At 41.9% G+C, this 23,947-nt stretch overlaps 1 protein-coding gene across 1 annotated transcript in view; it reads right to left on the reverse strand.

The window, feature by feature from the left end:
- OXSR1 (oxidative stress responsive kinase 1) overlaps nt 1-23,947 on the reverse strand; it is a 135,889-nt gene that overhangs the window by 51,524 nt on the left and 60,418 nt on the right. Inside the window, exon 4 of the mRNA XM_060783362.2 lies at nt 14,498-14,639. Within this exon, the coding sequence (XP_060639345.2) occupies nt 14,498-14,639 (142 nt within the window). The remainder of the gene's footprint in view (nt 1-14,497; nt 14,640-23,947) is intronic.

Raw genomic sequence — 23,947 nt, forward strand, 5'->3', positions numbered from 1 at the left:
GAAACATATGGCCCTGCAGATTCTGTTGGACTAGAGCTCCCATCAGCTCAAGACAGCTAATGGCACGGAATGATGAGAGATGAGAGTCCAGGAGTATCTGGAAAGCTACATGTTCCTTATTTTGCCCTGTACAGATTTGAACTGGCATTTCTGAATCAACCACTAAGACCAGGGGTACCCAAACTAAGGCCTAGGGGCCGGATACGGCCCTCCAAGGTCATTAAGAGATCAGCCCCTTCGCTGATGGTATTTCGAAAAAGGTTGAAGACATGGATGTTTAAACAAGCATTCGATTAATCTGGTGCAACGAGATTGATGAACAAGGATTGGCTAATCACAGACGACGAAATTGGATTGCGATTATAATTAAGAGATGCATTGGATCATTATTGGTGGCCCAATAATATTGTGTATTGTGTATGTGTTTTTATGCTTTTTTAATGGAATATTGTTCTTGTCGTTGTGTTGTAAACCGCGTTGAGTCGCCGATTTAGGCTGAGAAAAGGCGGTATATAAGCACAGAAATAAATAAATAAATAAATAGATAAATAAAATTAACTGGCCCTCACTCAGGGTCAAACTAAGTCTGAAATGACTCGAAAGCACACAACAACAACAACAACAACAACAATCCTATCTCATCAGCCAAAAAGCATGCCCAGACTTCCCATTGATATATCAATAAGTTTATATTTGTTAAAATTGTTCTTCGTTTTAATTATTGTATTGTTTTTAAGTGTTTTTTGAACTACAAATAAGATATGCGCAGTGTGCATAAGAATTTATTCATTTTTTTTCAAATTATAATCTGGCCCTCCAACAGTTTGAGGGATTGTAACCAGGCCCTCTGTTTAAAAAGTTTGAAAACCCCTGAACAAGACAATTACCAGAATTACACTCAAATATAGGGGAACTCCAGACAAGAAACTATCAGGGACAGCTAATGACTTCTCAGCAAAGGATTCTCCCAGGCAATAAAAAGCCACACCTAAAAACTGTCAGGCCATCAAATGCTAATCAAGGTGGCCAATTGAAACATTCACACCTACCTCCAATGGACAAAAGTTCTTTCGCACACCCTGGGTATTCCACAGATTAATAAATCTCACTTGCCTAGTTTCTAACAGACCTCACGACCTCTGAGGATGCCTGCCATAGATGTGGGTGAAACGTCAGGAGAGAATGCTTCTAGAACATGGCCATAGAGCCCAAAAAACCTTCACCAACCCAGTGATTCCAGCCATGGAATACTTGGACAATAAATTAATTTGGTATTATTAATAATTTAATATCCAGTTGCACTACCAGGGATCTTAATTTCTGTATATCTGGTCTTGCCAGGCAGGGGATTCGGAGACATAAGAGTCCAAGAATGATATTTTTCCAGCTCCCTTTTCCCCCAGGCTCTGAAACCAACCTTGGCTATCTTGGTATAACAAACATAAGCCCACCTCTCCCTCTATAATCCCTCCTCCTAATCAGTATACTGCACGCTTGGTTATTTTGCTATCCATAGCAGCTTTATAACTGCAAGCCAGCTCTTCATCATAACTGTAATCATAGCCAAAAAGAACTGTAATGAACTACCTCCAGCAAACACTAAAAAACCTATTAACCGTTTTGCACTCTGATCCCGGAAAGCACACCAAAAGCACAACGCAAATGCAGGACATACGATTGTTGGGGTTTTTTTTTAAATGCTATTTATAGTGCAAAGATATAATCTGTTCCATTACATACTTAATGGCTGAGCAAGTGGCACCCTGGGGTCCCTCAACATTATTGATAAAGCAACAAAAGGTTAATGCGCTCCTCCTAATTACAGTAAATACGGAAACGCGCGATCCATCTTCCTATGCTTTGTCTAAGCGCTCTGCGCACATGCGGGCCGTCAATCAGGCCTGTACATGAAAAGACAATTTGTAGGAACTGTAAACAATACGACTCAATTTAGGCGTTGGAAACCATGCCAAGATTCCGGCCCCACTTTAGCTCCCATCAATCCACCCAGTTATTTATGACACAGTGAATCCAGTTTCTAACCCTTGTGTCTCACTCATTTACCATTCTATTGCACTTAAGTGTGGACAAGTGACGCTTGGTTCTTAGTGGGTTGTGGTCTTCAAAAACACGAGTCCTACCCATTTCTTTGTTGGTTTCATCTGGTTTGATGTGCCACATTTCAAGTGACCTTTTCTTTCAACAATATATAACATCAAACAATACTGCTCTCCAGTTTTGCTTGGTGCAGAAACCCCACTAAAATGGAAAAACCCAAATTTAAAGAACACTATATTTTTTTTAACCTGAGATAGCACTCTCTGGGAATCTCTAGGTCAGTGGTTCTCAACCTGTGGGTCCCCAGAAGTTTTGGCCTACAACTCCCAGAAATTCCAGCCAGTTTACCAACTGTTAGGATTTCTGGGAGTTGAAGGCCAAAACATCTGGGGACTCACAGGTTGAGAACCACCACTCTAGAGGACTTAAGAGATTTCTGGAGAAGTGTTCTCTCTTGGTTTTCCAAGGCAACTCAATGGTCAATTTTAGTTCTTTTTAGGAGTCTCTAGATCAGGCAGGGGAAAAATTCAGCTCTCCAGGTGTTTTGAACTTCAACTCCCATAATTTCAAGTTTGCTCATGCCTGCTCTAGATCCTTCAGGGAAACTCTACAGCCAACTGAATTAACATGTTTTATACTGTTTTTATACTGTTTTATATTGTTCTATTGTTATTTAAATTGCATATTTATATTTTAGTCATGGGCACCATGGGGTGCCGTTTTGTTAGCCGCCCTGAGTCCCTCTGCGGAGGTTGAGATAGGATGGGATACAAATGTCCGAAATAAATAAATAAAAAACATTAAATAAGAAAAGGAAGTATCGCTGTTTGTCTCTTTGTCCCACTAAAGGTCAAGGGAAGGGAGCAATGACAGCTTGCTTCAAAGAGTAACAAGAAGCAAAACACTTGTATACAAGACCAAAGTCCGTCACTGCTGTTGTTATATGCGTATTACTTTAAGTCAACCCTCTCCTAGAGTTTTCCTGGCAAGAAATCTTGGGAAGATGTTTGCCATTGCTAGGATTGTGTGACTTGTTCAAGATGATCCAATGGGTTTCCATAGCTCTAACAAGGAGCCCCTGACGGCGCAGCGGATTAAACCACTGAGCTGCTGAACTTGCTGACCGAAAGGTTGGGGGTTCGAATCTGGGGAACAGAGTGAGCTCCCGCTGTTCTGTCAACCTAGCAGTTCAAAAACAAGCAAATGTGAGTAGATCAATAGGTACTGCTCCTGTGGGAAGGTAATGGTGCTTCATGCAGTCATACTGGCCACATGACCTTGGAGGTGTCTACAAACAACGCCAGCTCTTCGGATTAGAAATGGAGATGAGCACCAACCCCCAGAGTCAGACACAACTCGACTTAATGTCAGGGGAAAACCTTTACCTACCTAACAAGGACTCAAAGCCATGTCTTCCAGAACCCTAGTACAACATTCAAACTACCACACTACACTGGCTTCCAAAGTTTGTTATTTCTGGAAATGCTACAGAAATATAAGGCACACACAGTCCTGGTGTTACAGCATGACTTCAAAATGCAATTGAGCAAGGATAGTACTAACACACATTCAAATGACTAGTGATAGTTTCGGGTGTGACCATACGAGCACCTGCTATGACCCCCCCCCTTCCCGTACCTAGGCGAAGTGGATTCTCCCAGTCCCAACTGGTTAAGCAAGATTCCTGTTTAACTAGTATTTAAAACCAATCTGGATAGAAAACTATAGCTACTATAGGATGACATAACGACATAGTATGAGGGTTGAATGAAAAGTAATACCTCCACCTTCATTACTTGGGTTTGGATGGAAATATTTTAATAAATCAAATGCAGAAATAATCCTTAGAATGTGCTCTTTATCTACCACTATTCACTTTTCCACATAATATCCAGACAATTGGATACATTTCTGCCAACAATGAACAAGATTTCTGAAGCCGTCATGGAAAAAGTCGACACACTGTTTCTGCAACCCATCGTGCACAGATCTTCCAACAGCCAAGCAAAGCAATAATATGACCCACACGTTCTTGTGAAATGCCGATTATGCTTGAAATTTCTCTCTGAGTGATACGACGATCATCCTGAATCAATCTGTCAACCTTTTTCTTGTGAAACTCAGTGGTTGCTGTCACAGGAGGTCCAACTCTTTTTTGTCACCCAAGTTAGATGTTCCCACCTCAACATCTGTAAACTTACTCGCCCAACAATGCACAGTACTCACATCAACACAAGCACCATAAATAGCTTGCATTCTCTGATGAATCTCCTTTGAGGTGACACATTCTACTGTCAAGAATTCAATGACTGCATGTTGCTTAAGTTACACTGACCGACCGTCTGCGCAGGGTTCCATACCTCACACTTAAACAACACAACCGTTCAGTGCTAAGGCTTCCCACCAAAATGGAACTGTAGAGGAGAGTCTACTGAACAAGCCAGCACCTGTCGCATACCAGTACTGCCATCTGTTGAGGAGGTACGAAGGTGGAGGCACAACTTACCATTCGACCCCCATACGAACTGCTTTTCTCTGCTTGGCAACGAATCACTGGGATTTCAGGCACAAAGAGCTTTTCCCTGCCACATTCCTTTAATTCAGTGGTTCTCAACCTGGGGTCCCCAGATGTTTTTGGCCTACAACTTCCAGAAACCCCAGCCACTTTGCCAGCTGTTAGGATTTCTGGGAGTTGAAGGCCTAAACATCTGGGGACCCACAGGTTGAGAACCACTGCTTAATTGGAAATATTGAAGACTGAACCTGGGACCTTCCACATTAGTTATGATCCTCTACATTATGGCTTCTATTTTGCCCAACCCTATCCAGAAAAGAGAATTGGGTTAGCCTTCTCCTTGGTGAAGCATGAATATGCTTAAGGCTGTCTTATACATGTGTGAGGGAAAGAAAATCTGCTCTATAGAAATAAAGAATCTGGAAATAAATATCCATCCAAATATTTCTGGTCAGGAGCAACTTGAGAAACTGCAAGCCACTTCTGGTGTGAGAGAACTGGACGTTGCCCAAGGGACGTCTGAATGTTTTACCATCCTGTGGGAAGCTTCTCTCACATCCTCCCATGAGAAGCTGGAGCTGACAGGTGGGAGCTCACCCCGCTCCGCGGATTCCAACCGCTGACCTGTCAGTCAGCAGTCTTGCCAGAACAGGGGTTTAACCCACTGCGCCGCCGGGGGCTCCTAATATTTCTAGTTAAGGGTCTTTAAGACTTCATATCAGTAACAAGAGGGCTGTCAATCAATGGCATGTTTCAATCCATTCCTGCTTCTCACGGCCTTGGATCAACAAGCAGGAGGAGAGACTGGGCCCCAAATGCTTATGTTAAACTCTCTCTCTCTCTCCTTTCTTCTGACCTGTCTGGTTCCCACTGGATTTCTCCTCTTACAGTTCCCTTGAAGCAAAACATTCCCAGCACTGGAAGGAAAACGGGAAGAAGAAGAATCACATCAGGGGCAGTTGCTAACACACAAGAATTACAGCACTGGATGTCTCCATAGCAATTCCTGTGCGGAGCAATTTTTCCCCCCTCTTTAACAAAAACAGAAACCACAACATCTGGGAGCAATCTTGTCAAAGCGTTACTCAGCATCCCAGAAAGACAAAGCCGGACTCCTGTAGAACAGCCGGGTTATATTCCTACACTTCCGGAGGCCTTCGAACACCCCTCAGAGACACAGAGAGAGATTGCGGCTGACTTTTTTTCCAACTTTGTGCAGTTTGAATGTTGAGTTGCTGAAATAAAAGAGAGACTACAAAGAGGGAGCATTTTTAAGCACAGATAACTTGCTTGCTACGTTATTATTAACGGTTTATTAACTCACTAGCGGTTCCCTGCCACGCGTTTCTGTGGCCCAGTCTGGTGATCTGGAAAATAAAGTATTGAGAAAGTGCTGATTTCTAATATATGTAATGTCTTTCTGCTTGTGGGTAAACAGTATTTCTTGCTGTTTCTTTGCCAGTGTTGATGTGGAGATTGTCTGGTTTGCCTACTCTGGAACATGCAACATATCATTGTTCTTCTTTAGGGGGTCCCTTTCAAATCTTTGATACTGTATCTGTCATATACATGTGTGTGTGTGAATGGCTGGATGGCCCTTTGTCAGGAGGGCTTTGATTATGCTTTCTTGCCCTGGTGAAGGGAGTTGGACTGGATGGCCTTAAGGCAGCATTTCCGAACCTGGAAAGTCAAGACCCCAGGGGAGGGGGGTCACCAGGAAGGGGTCAGAAGGGTCACCCAAGACCACCAGAAAACACAGTATTTTCTGTTGGTCATGGGGGTTCTGTCTGGGATGTTTGGCCCAATTCCGCCGTTGGTGGGGTTCAGAATGCTCTTTTATTGTAGGTGAACTATACATCCTAGTAACTACAACTCCCAAATGTCAAGGTCTATTTCCCCCAAATTCCATCGGTGTTTACATTTGGGCATATTGAGTATTCCTGTCAAGTTTGGCCCAGATCAATCATTGTTTGAGTCCACAGTGCTCTCTGGATGTAGGTGAACTACAACTCCCAAACTCAAAGTCAATGCCCACCAAACCCTTCCAGTACTTTCTGTTGGTCATGGGAGTCCTGTGTTCTAAGTGTGGTTCAATTCCATCATTGGTGGAGTTCGGAATGTTCTTTGACTGTAAGTAAACTATAAATCCCAGCAACTACAACTCCCAAATGACAAAATCATAATGCTTTGAGTGATGGTAACTCCTTGTGTTGTGGGACTTTTGTTGCCAAATTTGGTGTGATTTTGTTCATTGGTTTTTTTGTTTTTAGGGTATTCATTACGCACAGAGCATTTTTATATATATAGCTTACAAGTTGAGTGTTCATTATCCAGAAATCTGAAACCTGATTTTGAACCCCACCAACAATAGAATTGGGCCAAACTTCCCGCACAGAACCCCCATGACCAACAGAAAATATTGTTTTCTGATGGTCTTCAGCGACCCCTTTGACACCCCCTCGCGACCCCCTCAGGGGTCCCGATCCCCAGGTTGAGAAACACTGCTCTAGATGTTTTGGACTTCAGCAGTCATAATTCCTAACAGCTGCTAAGATGCTTGGGATTTCAGAAGTCCGAAACACTAGGTTGAGCAAAGGTTGGGAACCACTGGTGAAGTAACACAGTCTCTTCTTCTACAAGATCTAATGTCCCATAACTGTCTCACAAAGCTCCTGCCAATTTTCGGTCACAGCCTGACCTGACCCGTCTTCTTCCTCTCTCCTGGCCTATGACATACCGTAACTAAAAAAGACTCCAGAAATCACTCCCTTCTCTCTCTGCCAATGAGCTGGGTGCCAAATTTGGACAGATGTGCAAACTGCATTCATCCTGCTGCTGACACCATGCCTCTAATTGTCCTGGGCTGCCTTTCTACCAAAGGTGTGATCTATGACTCAAATCTTCCACTGTGAAGGAACTGAACAATCCCTGTATTGTGCTCACTTGGACCAGCTTCTTGGACCTGATTTCTTCCTATGGGCCACAACACCCTTCTGTTCACTTCTCTCTTCGTATTTTGCTCCACTGCTAAGCTGACAGCCAACGTACCCTTAAACCAACTTTTATTTGGCACTGGTTCAAAGTATGTCTCTACATGGTAGCAGCTATCTTTGGGAGCATCTCCGCAAGGACAAACGCATCAATACATTAACCAGATTATTGTGAATACCACTAGTAGTAATTTTAAAATGCAAAGATGCTGGAGAGAATTTCCAATCTGATGGCAGGAATGGTTGCGGGGCAGTCCTATATGAAGGAAAACATTCCCATTTTAGAAATACAGTTTCGTGGAATCAATTGGAAACACAACCAACTACAATAACCAATTAGAGTCACCGTTAGTACCAAACCTTGGGATTAACTATTTTTCACGAATGAAAAGATGCATAACTCTTCAGCCATGCTAAAAATGCTCACAGAGCTTTCACTTTTGTGCCACAAAAACTAAAAAAAAAGGAGAGGGGAGAATATATTTAATATTTTTCAAATGTTTTAAGTGATTTTATTCTATTTTATTTTTTTATATGCTGTAAATTTTATGTCACATTTTTTAAGCATTGTGACTTGTTTTTGATCTCAGATCAAGAGATAAAAGCAAGTGACAAATACATTACCATTGGGTTATTGGTTTTTTCGGGCTGTACGGCCATGGTCTAGAGGCATTCTCTCCTGACGTTTCGCCTGCATCTATGGCAAGCATCCTCAGAGGTAGTGAGGTCTGTTGGAACTAGGAAAAAGGGTTTATATATCTGTGGAATGACCAAGGTGGGACAAAGGACTCTTGTCTGCTGGAGCTAGGTGTGAATGTTTCAACTGACCACCTTGATTAGCATACAATGGGCTGACTGTGCCTGGAGCAAACTTTTGTTGAGAAGTAATTAGATGTCCCTGCCTGCTTCCTCTCTGTTGTTGTGCTGTTGCAATTTTAGAGCTTTTTTAATACTGGTAGCCAGATTTTGTTCATTGTCATGGTTTCCTCCTTTCTGTTGAAATTGTCCACATGCTTGTGTATTTCAATGGCTTCTCTGTGTAGTCTGACATGGTGGTTGTGAGAGTGGTCCAGCATTACCATTATCATTATTGCTATTAATAGCTTGGGCACCTGTTGTTGCCCAGGTGATTTGAAAAAGTCATTTTTAATTTTACAAAATGCATAAGGTTGTGGGTGAACTACAACTCCCATCATGCCAAGTTAACCCCCTGAAACTCCATCAATAGTTAAAATTTGTCATGTTGGGCAAGTTTGCTCTAGATGCATCATTGGTGGGGTTCAATGTGATCTCTGGCTGCAAGATAAACTACAGCTCCCACCATGGTGGCTCAGTCTCCTCAAATCAATATGGTTTTGAGGAGGACATTGGCAGGGGTTGGGAGACATGTTCATAGCGCTTGCTATAACCTGAAATGTCATTGGAGGGAAGGCTTTTGGTGACTCCTCAGCACTGTGGATTAAAGCTGTTTGTGGAAGAGGGAGTCTGTCTGTGGAAGTGGGCACCCCAGCTACATATTTTCACTTTTATTATGTGTATAGATAACAGATTGAAACTAAATCCAGACAAGACAGAGGTCCTCCTGGTCAGTCGAAAGGCCGAACAGGGCATAGGGTTACAGCCTGTACTTGACGGGATCACACTCCCCCTGAAGACGCAGGTTTGCAGCTTGGGAGTGATCCTGGACTCATTGCTGAGCCTGGCACCCCGGGTCTCGGCGGTGGTCAGGGGAGCTTTTGCACAATTAAAACTTGTGCGCCAGCTACGCCTGTACCTTAGAAAGTCTGATCTGGCCACGGTGGTCCACGCTCTGGTTACATCCCATATAGACTACTGCAACGCTCTCTACATGGGGTGGCCTTTGAAGACTGCCAGGGAAGCTACAACTAGTTCAATGAGCAGCAGCCAGACTACTAACAGGAGCGGGGTACAGGGAGCATACTACTCCTCTGTTACGTCAGCTCCACTGGCTGCCAATCAGTTTCCGAGCACAATTCAAAGTGCTGGTGTTGACCTATAAAGCCCTAAATCAGGCATAGGCAAACTTGAGCCCTCCAGGTGTTTTGCACTTCAACTCCCACAATTCCTAACAGCCGGTAGGCTGTTAGGAATTATGAGAGTTGAAGTACAAAACACCTGGAGGGCCCAAGTTTGCCCATGCCTACCCTAAATGACTCCAGCCCAATTTACCTGTCCGAATGGATTCTCCCCTATGAACCATCAAGGTTATTAAGATCTTCTGGAGGGGCCCTGCTTTCGGTCCCACCACCCTCGCAATCGCGTCTGATGGAGACGAGGGACAGGGCCTTCTCGATGGTGGCCCCTCGGCTCTGGAACTCTCTCCCACTGGAGATTAGAACTGCCCCTTCTCTCCTGACTTTTAGAAAGCTGGTGAAAACTTGGCTCTGGAATTTAGCATTTGATGACTGAGTCAATAACTCTTGACCACACGGACAGATGGTGATGAATTGTGTTTTCATTCTGATGACTTGGCCTTATGTAATTATATGATTGTACTTTAATGTATTTTATGGATTAGTGCATTATGTGATGTGATATTTTAAACTATTGTTTATGAATCTTTTGTTGTGAACCGCCCTGAGTCCCTCTGCGGAGGTTGAGAAAACCGGTATATAAAAGTTCTAAATAAATGAATAATAAATAAATATAGATTTATTATTTCAAATTATTTAAAAATATTCCAATAAAAAATAGAGAGCCCCCAGTGGTGCAGTGGGTTAAAGCACTGAGCTGCTGAGCTTGTTGATCGAAAGGTCGCAGGTTCGATTCCGGGGAGCGGTGTGAGCTTCCGCTGTCAGCCCTAGCTTCTGCCAACCTAGCAGTTCGAAAACATGTAAATGTGAGTAGATCAATAGGTACCGCTCCAGGGGGAAGGTAACGGCACTCCATGCAGTCATGCCGGCCACATGACCTTGGAGGTGTCTACGGACAATGCTGGCTCTTCGGCTTAGAAATGGAGAGGAGCACCACACCCCAGAGTCAGACATGACTGGACTTAATGTCAGGGGACTACCTTTACCTTTCCAATAAAAATAATTTCCAAAGAAAGGTTTGAATCTTGGGAAATGCTTTTTGACAATTATACAGTATGCAAAACTCTGAGCCAGTGTGGTATATTGGTTTGAGTGCTAGACTACAACAGGGTTCGGGTTCCCTTTCAATTACGGCAATCGAGTGACTTTGCAAAAGTCCCACTTTCCCGTCCTCAGAGAAAGGCAAAGCCCTTCTGGAAAGATTTTGCCAAGAAAATTCTACTATTGGTTCATCTTAAAATCAATAGGTCAGAAACAACATGAAAGTACATAACAATAGAAGCAAAAATATAACAGAAATAAAGATCCGCTCAATATTTTCCAGACAACAGACAGCAATGCTGCTGAACATTTTATTCATACATACTTCATGGGTGGCCGCATTAATGTGAGTCTGTTGAAGTCTTGCAGAAATGCTTATACATTGAGCAAAATATCTTGTGAAAGCAGACCCTTTAAGTCAAAGAGGATTAGATGCAATTGCTTTGCACTTTCCCATCTTACTTGCTATCTGGGAGCGAAAATGCACAGACAGCATCGCATGTGGCTGACACAGTTGTATGGCAGCAGACTGAAGGACTGACATTAATCTGGATATTCTGGACAAAAACAACCTGAATCCCAGTGCTAATATGATGTTATCTCTTATAAATCATGATTTTACACCATGCTGCATGTTATTGCTCACTTTAACCGCACATGCCACTTCTAGGGAAAATAACTGGCATAGAAAGACATATTTAATTTCAACATCAGAAGAGGCTCACAGACGGAGTTGACACTATTGAGTCACTGGGTTGCTGTGAGTTTTCCGGGCTGCATGGCCATGTTCCAGAAGCATTCTCTCCTGATGTTTCACCCACATCTATGGCAGGCATCCACAGAGGTTGTGAGGTCTGTTAGAAACTAGGCAAGTGAGATTTATAAATCTGTGGAATACCCAGGATGTGAGAAAGAACTCTTGTCTGCTTGAGGCAAGTGTGAATGTTGCAATTGGCCACCTTGATTAGCCTTGAATGGCCTTGCAGCTTCAAAGCCTGGCTGCTTCCTACCAGGAGGTGTTAGCTGGCCCTAATTGATTCTTGTCTGGAATTCCCCCTAAAAGAGAGTATTGCTCTTTATTTACTGTTCTGATTTTACAGGATTCCCCCAGGCAGCGATCAGCCAGGCTTTGAAGCTGCAAAGCTATTCAAAGCTAATCAAGGTGGCCAATTGCAACATTCACACCTGTTGTCTGTTTGAGGTAGGTGTGAATGAAGTAATTGGCTACCTCGACTGGCATTTAATGGCCTATCAGTTTTCAAGGTGTGGCTTCTTACCGCCTGGGGGACTCCTTTGTTGGGAGGTGATTAATTGGCCCTGATTTTTAATACTAGCTGCCAGTATTTTAAAAACTCTAAAATAATAACAGTAAATAAAGAACAACACTCAAAAACAGGAGGATTCCAGACAAGAAACTATCAGGGACAACTAATCACCTCCCAACCAGGCATGTAGCTGGGAAGGGGGGGGGCTTGAGGGGTTTCAGCCCCCCCCCCCCAAATTCTCATGGTGGTCCATGAGAAGGCCTTACTGGTACATTATTTAAACTGTTATGTTTATTCATATCATGATCTGATCACCATGCTCAATATATCCCATATGCATGCTGGTATTGGGGTAACGATACAAAAGGTTTGCTAGGGTAGACCCTCTTTCACTCAGACTCAGCCCCCCCCCCCCCCCGGAATCAAACTCAGCCCCTCCCGAATCAAAATCCTGGCCACGGGCCTGCTCCCAACAAAGGATTCCCTTAGGCAGGAAGAAGCCACACCTTGAAAACTGCTAGGACATTAAATGCTAATCAAGGTGGCCAATTGCTACATTCATGCCTACCTCAAACAGATAATAGTTCTTTCTTCCACCCTGGACATTCCATAAATATATGAACCTCACTTGCCTTGTTTCCCAGAGACTCCTCAATGTCTGAGGATGCCTGCCATAGATGTTGTTGTTGTTATTATTATTATTATTATTATTTTATTAACATGTGTGTGTGTGTGTGTAGTTATTGATTATAAATAAAGAACTGCTATTATTACTAGTACTTATTATTATTATTATTATTATTATTATTATTATTATAAACTTTATTTATACCCCGCCACCATCTCCCCAACGGGGACTCGGGGCAGCTAACATGAGGCCAGGCCCAAAATTATAACAAAACAGATACAAATACAGCAAATAAAATACAATGAAGCAAAATACCATCAAAATAAATACAAACATAACAAAATAAAATAAACAGGTCCAAAATGACATGAAAAGAAATAGAACACAATGGGTGGGCCAGATGTATTAAAAGTAAAATTGATAAAATTTGATAAAAGGGCCTTCTCTATGGCGGCCCCCCGATTCTGGAACTCTCTACCTAAAGATATCAGGCAAGCTCCCACTTTGGCAGTCTTTAGGAGGAGCTTGAAAATATGGCTGTTCCAGTGTGCCTTCCCTGAAAGAAGGAAATAATGCCCGATCTGACCAATTTCCTCTATACGTCCTCTGAAGCACCTTATTTATCCGTTGGATTGATCCCCCCATATCACTCTTTAAAACCCCCATGCCTAGACATACCCTACTCTGTACACACCCAGGGTTTTAAAATTTTAATCTGCATCTGGCCCTGCCATAATGTTTTTAAATCTTTTGTGTGTTATTGCTTATATGTTCAACTGTATTACTTATATTGTTTTATTTGCTTGCTTGTTTGTTGATGTATTGTTGCATTTGATGGGCTTGGCCTCATGTAAGCCGCCTTGAGTCCCTTCGTGGAAACGTCAAGAGAGACTGCTTCTGGAACATGGCCATACAGTCCAGAAAACTCACAGAAATACAGTAATTCCAGCCATGAAAGCCTTCAGCAACACATATCTAGTCACTTCCCAGGTCAGGATGAAGCAAAGTTTGGAAGACGCAGATTTCGTGAGGTGGAATTACAACAGCAAGGGCAAAATACAACAGAGTAAAGCACAGATGGCCAAGTTTCAGAACAACTAAGATCACTCTGACCAAAAGGTCATGAGTTCGAAGCCAGCCCAGGTTAGAGTGGTTTTCCAACCAATTGTGTGTAGCCTGTTGTTGACCTTTGCAACCCGAAAGACAGTTGCATCTGTAAAGTAGGAAAATAAGGTACCACCTTCAAGTGTGGGGAGGCTAAATTAACTGATTTATGAGGCCATAAAAGACTCTAGCAAAGCATTCCAGCGGGGAAGCATGCGGGGAATGCGGAAGTACTTCATCAGCGTCGCAGATGGATGATGAAAGCGACAGCTCCCCTGGCGGCCAAAAAAAGTTAAATAGCCTCTGTGTATGTCTGTATATGTTTGTATGTCAAAAATTGGCATTGAATGTTTGCCATATATGTGTACACTGTAATCCGCCCTGAGTCTCCTGCGGGGTGAGAAGGGCGGAATATAAAAGCTGTAAATAATAAATAAATAAATAAATAAGTCTGGATTTGAATACTAGCTCAAACTTTAAAAGTCTGTCTCAGCCACTAACATGACAAAAAAAACTACACATACATATGTATAGGATAATGGATACATAGTCGTTCGATATAACTTGTGAAAAGGATTTGGGGATTATCATCGATTGCAAATTGAACTGAAGCCAGCAGTGTGATGCTGCATCAAAGACGACGAAGGCTGTTTTAACAGAAGCATACTTTCCAAGCCAAGAAGTGTAAGTCCCACGATTATTTCAACCCTGTGATTTGTGGTTGTAAGGCAGACAGAAATAAATATAACCTATCTTGCAAAGAAGACAGATTGTGAATCACTTTGGCTTAATTAAAAGTGCAAGTAAACAAAAAGTTATAAATGTAATAGTCAAAGATCTACCTGTGGATTTGCCCGTTTTTATGCAAGTATTCCAGTCCTTCCAACACTTCCCTCAGGATTGTGGCTATTACAGGTTCGTCCAGGACTCCGTTCTTATGTTCCCCTTTGGCCACAATGTGTTTAATAACATCCAGAACAGAACCTGCAGAGAAAGCACGATCAGTGTTAGTAGCCGGGAAAAAAGTACAGGTACCCCTCCATTAACAAAGGAGAGGCATTCCACAGCAATACTTTAACAGGAAATTTGGTGCCGGAGGCAGAAATTACATGGAAATAATAGAGAAAGGTTCCCACACAATGCAGTTCAGCATGAGTCAACAAAGTTTTATCCAACACCAACAATATGCCCACATGAAATGAAAGCAACCAGGTTAGGTAAGCTTTGCATACATAAGAAAAGAACTTGAATCTTCCAGGTACCATTACAAGGCTTCTTCCAAATTGCACTTCAGGTGGCTTGTTTATTCCTCTACTTCCCTTATCACTTTCATTTTGATGGCTAAGCTTATAGATCTATGCTTATCTGTTGTCACATTTTCTTTCTGATTTGCTGTTCACGCATGCAGCAAAGACAGGCCAAGGAATGATTCCACTTTTTCCAATCCCAAACTTTGTTTACTCACATTGTTTATCACAGCCACAGTATTGGAGCTGAATACTGAAAGTCTGTGACAATTTCCTTCCTATCCTCCCACTGCCAACACTAATAATGATAATAATGGGTCTGGAGAACAAGCCCTATGAGGAGCGGCTTAAGGAGCTGGGCATGTTTAGCCTGAAGAAGAGAAGGCTGAGAGGAGATATGATAGCCATGTATAAATATGTGAGAGGAAGCCACAGGGAGGAGGGAGCAAGCTTGTTTTCTGCTTCCTTGGAGATTAGGACAAGGAACAATGGCTTCAAACTACAAGAAAGGAGATTCCATCTGAACATGAGGAAGAACTTCCTGACTTTGAGAGCCGTTCAGCAGTGGAACTCTCTGCCCCGGAGTGTGGTGGAGGCTCCTTCTTTGGAAGCTTTTAAACAGAGGCTGGATGGCCATCTGTCAGGGATGATTTGAATGCAATATTCCTGCTTCTTGGCAGGGGGTTGGACTGGATGGCCCATGAGGTCTCTTCCAACTCTATGATTCTATGATTCTATGATTTCTTCCTATTCTCCCACTGCCAACACAACTAAATAATAATAATAATAATAATAATAATAATAATAATCTATATAAATAAAAATGTAATGTTCGTTTGTGGGATTAACATAACTCAAAAACCACTGGACGAATTGCCGCCAAATTTGGACACAAGACACCTACTAACCCAAGGAGTGACCATCACTCAAAAAATTGATCTTGACATTGGGAGTTGTAGCTGCTGGGACTTATAGTTAACCTACAATCAAAGAACTCCACCAATGATGGAATTGAACCAAACGTGGCACACAGGACTCCCATGACCAACCAAAAATACTAGAAGGGTTTGGTGGGCATTAATGTTGAGTTTGGGAGTTGTAGTTCACCTACATCCAGAGAACACTGTGGGATGAATCAATGATGAGTCTGGACCAAACTTGGCACAGATATTCCATATGCCCAACTAGGAACACAGATGGAGCTTGGGGGGAAATAGACCTTGAAATTTGGGAGTTCTAGTTACTGGGATTTATAGTTCACCTACAATCAAAGAGTATTCTGAACCCCACAAATGATACAATGGGGGCAAACTTCTCACACAGAACTCCTATGACCAATAGAAAATACTTAAGGCCATCCAGTCCAACTCCCTTCACCAGGGCAAGAAAACGTAATCAAATACTGTTCACCCACAAGCATAAAGAAATTACATATATTAGAAACCAACACTTTCTCATTACTTTATTTTCCAGATCACCAGACTGGGCCACAGCAATGCGTTGAAGGGGACGGCTAGTAGTAATAATAATAATAAACTTTTTTATACCATTTCCCCAAAGGGGACTCGGGGCGGCTTACACGAGGCCAAGCCCGGTAATACATTACAGCAAAATAGATACAGAACGACAAAAATTGCATCACAATAAAATAAGTACAATAAAGCAGTGCAAAGTAACAAAATGAAAAAACAAACACAATGGGTTGGCCAAATGTACGACATAAAATGATAAAACTCTGGATGAGATAAAAAATTTTAAAAAGGTATATTTGTAAGGGAGGAGCTCATAGGGGACAGAATAGTGGAGACAGGCCTTTGGAAAGGTGGAGGGAAGTGCAGTATGAGGACCACATTATGGGAGGAACAACAAGAAAGAAGTATATGGTCACTAAACAAAATCTAGCTAGACAGAAAAGGAGAAAAGGGGGAAGGCCAGGTATAAAGTGACTCTGTAAAAAGGGGCTCTTTTGTCAGACACTTTGGTAACTGAAGGGTGTCTGTATTTTCTTGTAGGGTCAGATGTGGTGAGTGTTGCACCCCAGCCACAATTCACCTTGCCCTCAACACCAGCCAGGAATCCAAAAGTAGTAGTAAAACAGTTTATACATATACATATAAAAGGGAAAAGTCACTAGTCAATAAGTAATAAGCCAAACCAAACTGACAATAGCAAGAAAAAACACTCCAAAGGTAATACTCCAAACAGTCCAAATCCGTTCCATAAAATATAGTACAGGAAAAACAAAAACAAAACATGAGCATACATCCAGAAAAACAAGAATCAAAACATGAACATGAACCCAAAAGCAAGACTATAAAAACTTCTTAAAACATGAATCCAAATTCCCAAGATCTGAGATTCAAAACAGACTGGAAACAAGGTTTGAGATCCTCACTGCTATGCAGTGTTGCCTGATCTGAATTTCAAAAGGAACACTTTTCTGATTTGAGGTCCATGAGCCATGAGGTCATGCCTGTGACCTTGACTTGCCTGTGAGATTTCTCACACTGCTTTTTCTCTTAGTTCTCTGTGACCTTCTTAATTTGCTTGCTTTTTCCCCAAGACAAAGTCTGAGATATCTGCTGACCGCAAGTGTGTTTTCAGGCAAACTTTCTCACTCATCCAACTTTTTATCTGGGGTTGCTATGAGACGAGTAGGTGAAAAGTCTTCGCCAGCCGATGCATCACCCTGTCTGCTGGACTCTGGGGCAATTTCACTTTCAAGCCCATTCACACAGACAGGATCTAAACTCTCTTCATTTCCCTCACTGAAAAACCCATCCACTCTCCCAGGTCCTAGAATAACAATCCTCTCATCATCATCCACCGGCTGAACCACAACACAGAGATAATTAGGAGGAAGAAAAAAAAAGCAGATGATAATCATTAAACTATGACTAGAGTCTATTTCTATTGTAGTTAAAAGTTTGGGTTCTCAACTATGGCTTGAGAATTTACATTGGGCATAATGTATATTGTTGTTATTTATACCCCACTTTTTCTCTCCACAAAGATCTCAAAGGGCCTTACATTACAAGCATTTCAATACAATTTAAAATGTGCAAATATACAAACATTAAAACAGAATTAAATATCATTAGTATTTTTAAAAGTCAGTTAAAATCCATAAAAACATATTCAAAACTAAAATCCACAGCAGTCCCTAACTTGATCTTTAAAATGCTCTTCTTGAAAAGCCTGTCTGGATAAGAAGGTTTTAACCGACCCTCTGGTCTAAACTAGTTTTATTGGGAGATATTGAGTCCAAGTCTTCTGCAAAAGGTTAATAAAATAACAATTCTAATATTAGAAGATGACATTTTTAATTATTCTTTCCATCAAATTCTTTTTAAAAGATAGTACAAATAAAAAAGATCAAGTAGAACCACTGCTGAGGCAGTATATATTTAAAAGTTTACACAGGGAGGAACATTTTAAAAATGGATTCGGACGGCTTCAGTGCTGAGTGACAGGTTGGACCATTTGTCCGACCATTTTAGAATTCTATCGTCGTATTCTGCTAAATATGTAACATGGACTTGAGTTTGACTACAAAATTGGCTGAGAAAGTGTTTATTGCTGGCATTTAATTTTACATGAGTCTCTTTGCCTCTCAAGATTTTTAAATAGGTAGAATTACCTTGCAAATACTCTTTTTGGGCCAGGAAAATACAGCACAGTCTTGCTTATCCTGCATAAACAGGCTGGCAGAAGGTTGGATAAGCAAAATGTTGGATAATAAGGAGGGATTAAGGAAAAGTCTATTAAACAGCAAATTATGTTATGATTTTACAAATTAAGCACCAAAACATCATGTTTTACAACACAGAGGCAACAAAAGCAGTTAAATGCACAGTAATGTTATGTAGTAATTACTGTATTTACGAATTCAGCACCAAAACATCACAATGTATTGAAAACAATGACTACAGCAGACTGCATTGGGTAATACAGAACGTTGGATAAGTGAAGGTTGGATAATCAAGACTCTACTGTACTGCCATAGGTAGGTAGCAGAAAATGGAAAGCAAAGGAACTCGGTTGCTGTGAGTTTTCCGGGTTGTATGGCCATGTTCCAGAAGCATTCTCTCCTGACGTTTCACCTACATCTATGGCAGGCATCCTCAGAGGTTGTGAGGACTGTTGGGAAACTAGGAAAGTGAGGTTTATATATCTGTGGAATGTCCCAGGTGGGAGAAAGAACTCTTGCTGTCCTGAGGCAAGTGTGAATGTTGCAAACAGGGGAATTCCAGACAACAATCAATCAGGGCCAGCTAACACCTCCAAACAGAGGACGCCCTAGGCAGCAATCAGCCAAGCTTTGAAGCTGAAAGGGCATCTCTTCCTATGAACCAGCTAGGACATTAAGATCATCTGGGGAGGCCCTGCTCTCAGTCCCGCCTGCAACACAGGCACGCCTGGTGGGGACGAGAGACAGGGCCTTCTCAGTGGTGGCCCCTCGGCTGTGGAACGCCTTTCCTACAGATATTAGATTGGCCCCCTCCCTACTGGCATTTCAGAGGAAAGTGAAGACCTGGTTGTTTGAGCAGGCATTTGATTAGGCAGTGTAATGAATATAGGACTACGGAATAACGGATGATGAGATTGGATCTTGATTCTTCTAATGAGACACTAATGAGATGTTATATTGATGCTTAATTGTTTATTATGTTATTTTTAACTATCCCTTAACTGTTTTTATGATGTTTAGCATTGAATTTTTGCTATTGTTAACCGCTTTGAGTCGCCTAAGGGATGAGAAAAGCAGTATACAAATGAAGTAAATGAAGTAAATAATTAAATGCTAATCAGGGTGGCCAATTGCAACGGTCACACCTGTCTCAAGCAGACAAGAGTTCTTGCTCCCACCCTGGACATTATTCCACAGATATATAAACCTCACTTGCCTAGTTTCCAACAGACCTCACAACCTCTGAGGATGCCTGCCATAGATGTGGGCAAAATGTCAGGAGAGAATGCCTCTGGAACATGACCATACAGCTCGGAAAACTCACAGCAACCCAGTGATTCAACAACACAGCAAAGGAACTGTCGAAGGCTTTCATGGCCGGAATCACTAGGTTGTTGTAGATTTTTTCAGGCTATATGGCCATGTCCTAGAGGCATTCTCTCCTGACGTTTCACCTGCATCTATGGCAAGCATCCTCACTACCTCTGAGGATGCTTGCCATAGATGCAGGCGAAACGTCAGGAGAAAATGCCTCTAGAACATGGCCATATAGCCCGAAAAAATCTACAACAACCCAGCAAAGGAACTGTTTGGAAGATTAAAAACATCCATCTAAAGTGGTTTGCTTGCAAGGTTTTAAGCCCATTGGTTTCAGGGCTGAGCATGTCAAACATTAGTTCTGCACAATTTCACCACTTCCAACCAGCTAAAAAATTATGTGATAATCACTTAGGTTACTAAATCAAGTACAAAAAACAGTAATGGTATTTGATTTTTTAAATAAATAAATAAATAAATAAATAAATAAAGATCCAAAGGAACTATTGCACACCAAGAGCAGAACCCAATCTATTTTTTAATATTACTAAGTTCCTTTAAAAACATTTACATGCCACGGACATTGCAGTAGCAATTTAATTTGGAATGAAACTGTAAAGGATCATTTTGTTTTAAGATTACGGATTAACGCTGCAGGATGGGGGAGGCAGCAGGTTCAGACTTGTTACAGGGATTCTGTAAAGCTTAGACTTCTTAAACTTAGTCCTCATTGATAAATAAGGTTTAAACAGTATTTATTTTTTGATGTCTGATTAATCCAGAATGACAGCTCATAGCAAAATGGCACTACCTCCTCTAGACATGCATATGGAAGGCTGATTTCCCAAACCTTCTGCCTCCAGATTATTGTTCTCTCTAGCATTTTATCAGATGATGGATTAATCTATGAGACCCAAAGTATCAGAGAAGACTGCAGAATTTACATTCAAATTCATGGAGATATCAGCCAGGTCCCCTGTTTGAACTATGGATGCAATGTACGAAACATCTTTCATTTCCTTTGGGCATCAAATTTCCAAAGCAGTGAGCAAGCTTGTGCATGTGAATACACCTTCAAGTCATTCACAGAGGTTTCCTAAGCAAGGAATATTCAAGCGTGGTTTTGCCAGTTCTTTTCTCTGAAAATAGTCATAGCACCTGCATTTGTTGGAGAGCTCTCATCTAAGTACTAACCAGGGCTGACCCTACTTTGCTCCCAAGATCACGTATTATGATACCTTTAGGATAGTTAGACCCAAGGAAGCTTACCTTTCAAAGAAGGCAGACTTCTTTGGTCATTCTTCACCTTAAAGAGAAGCTCCAAAGTGTCTCAGAATACAAAATGCAGTATTTGTCTTAGTAAAGGCAAAGATTTTCAGCTGACATAAAGTCTAGTCATGTCTGATTCTGGGGGGTGGTGCTCATCTCCATTTCTAAGCTGAAGAGCAGGCATTTAAGATCTTCTGGAGGGGCCCTGCTTTCAGCCCCGCCCTTGTCACAAATGAGATTGGCGGGGACGAGGGACAGGGCCTTCTTGGTGGTGGCCCCCCGCCTGTGGAATTCACTCCCCGGGGAAATTAGATCATCATCATCCCTCTTCTCTTTCAGAAGGAAATTAAAACATGGATATGGCACCAGGCCTTTGGGTAATCTGGCAGACTGACAAGGACAATGACGACGAAAGCTTTGGAAACGGACTATTATTTATTTATATCATCTACTATGATAAGCGGAATGAATTTATTAATTATGGACTTGGTGAAACGATGGCCACCAGACTGGCTTTTTATTGTATTAATGTAATGTTTTAACTGTTTATAATTATTGTTACTATGTATTTTATTGTGATGAATTGTAGGCATCAAATGTATGCCAGTTGGAAGCCGCCCTGAGTCCCCCTTAGGGGGTTGAGAAGGGTGGGTAGAAATACCCGAAATAAATAAATAAATAAATTGTCCATAGACACCTTCATGGTCATGTGGCATTCTCAGAGGTTCTGAGGTCTGGGTTGTTGTAGGTTTTTTTGGACTGTATGGCCATGTTCTAGAAGCATTCTCTCCTGACGTTTTGCCTGCATCTATGGCAAGCATCTTCACAGGATGCTCAGAGGATGCTCAGATCTATGGCAAGCATCCTCTGAAGATGCTTGCCATAGATGCAGACGAAACATCAGGAGAGAATGCCTCTAGAACATGACCACATAGCTCGAAAAAACCTACAACAACCCAGACCTCAGAACCCCTGAGAATGACTGCCAGAGATGCAGGCAAAACATCAGGAGAGAATGCGTCTGGAACATGGCCATACAGTCCAAAAAAACTTACAGCAACCCAGTGATTCCGGCCATGAAAGCCTTCGACAATACATAGATCAACAGGTACAGCTCCAGCAGGAAGGTGATGATGGTGATGGTGATGATGATAACAACAACACTTTATTTGTACCCCGCTACTATCTCCCCAAGGGACTTGGTGAGGCTTACATGAGGCCGAGCCCAAATACAACAATACAAGCAATAACAACAATACAAGCAATTAAAACAAAAAACATAGACAATAAAATATGCAACAATTAACAATAAGACAACACACAATTAAAAACAGTGGGAAGGCCAAATGTAAAGTTAAAATTAGAAATGATGCCGGGACATGGGCGAAAAGGTGAAAGTGCCGTTTGTGGAATGGTGATGCTCCATGCAGTCATGCCAGATACATGACCTTGGAGGTGTCTACAGACAACGCCGGCTCTTTGGCTAAGAAATGGAAATAAATACCAATCCCCAGAGTTGAACACGACTAGACTTAATGCCAGGGGAAAATCTTTACCAGTACTATTACTTTAGCTCCCATAAAAGGTGCCAGATATTATGGAAGTTAAGCAGGGTCAACCTTGGTTAGTGCTTGGATCGGAGTCCACAGACATCCAAAAAAATATCTGGAGGATCACAATTCATCCCTTCGGTTTTAAGAAAAGTTACGTCGGTAGGACATTATCCTGTTTAATTCTTTATTTACAGTATTTGTACCATGATCTACTGTCAGAAAGGCTACCAAGGTAAGCTTAGGAATCATTAATTTGGAAACACAGGCTACATTCTAAACAAGACACGACAAATGACAAAATGGAAACGGCAACAACGGAAGAGAAGACAAAGTCCAACAGATGCTAACTACTCTTCTCCCCTTTTCAAACCAAAGTAAAGGTAGCTCAAGCAGGAGAGGGTAGCTATTTATGCAAAATATAAATAAAGTCACATTTAAGCGGGAAGCATACAATCTGCATGGAAAACTAACCAAAGTTTCCAAGTAAATTGCTAAGAAGTCCTGCAAAGGCATCGCTGGAACCAAATCCTCTCTCTCTTGGGGATTTTTGTAAGCATAGTTTCATAGAATCATAGAATCAAAGAGTTGGAAGAGACCTTATGGGCCATCCAGTCCAACCCCATTCTGCCAAGAAGCAGGAATATTGCATTCAAATCACCCCTGACAAGATGGCCATCCAGCCTCTGTTTAAAAGCTTCCAAAGAAGGAGCCTCCACCACACTCCGGGGCAGAGAGTTCCACTGCTGAACGGCTCTCACAGTCAGGAAGTTCTTCCTCATGTTCAGATGGAATCTCCTCTCTTGTAGTTTGAAGCCATTGTTCCGCGTCCTAGTCTCCAAGGAAGCAGAAAACAAGCTTGCTCCCTCCTCCCTGTGGCTTCCTCTCACATATTTATACATGGCTATCATATCTCCTCTTAACCTTCTCTTCTTCAGGCTAAACATGCCCAGCTCCTTAAGCCGCTCCTCATAGGGCTTGTTCTCCAGACCCTTGATCATTTGAGTCGCCCTCCTCTGGACACATTCCAGCTTGTCAATATCTCTCTTCAATTGTGGTGCCCAGAATTGGACACAGTATTCCAGGTGTGGTCTAACCAAAGCAGAACAGAGGGGTAGCAGGACTTCCCTAGATCTGGACACTAGGCTCCTATTGATGCAGGCCAAACTCCCATTGGCTTTTTTTGCCGCCACATCACATTGTTGGCTCATGTTTAAC

The sequence above is a fragment of the Anolis sagrei genome, chromosome 6, assembly GCF_037176765.1.
Source record: "Anolis sagrei isolate rAnoSag1 chromosome 6, rAnoSag1.mat, whole genome shotgun sequence".
In the NCBI taxonomy this organism is placed as follows: domain Eukaryota; kingdom Metazoa; phylum Chordata; class Lepidosauria; order Squamata; family Dactyloidae; genus Anolis; species Anolis sagrei.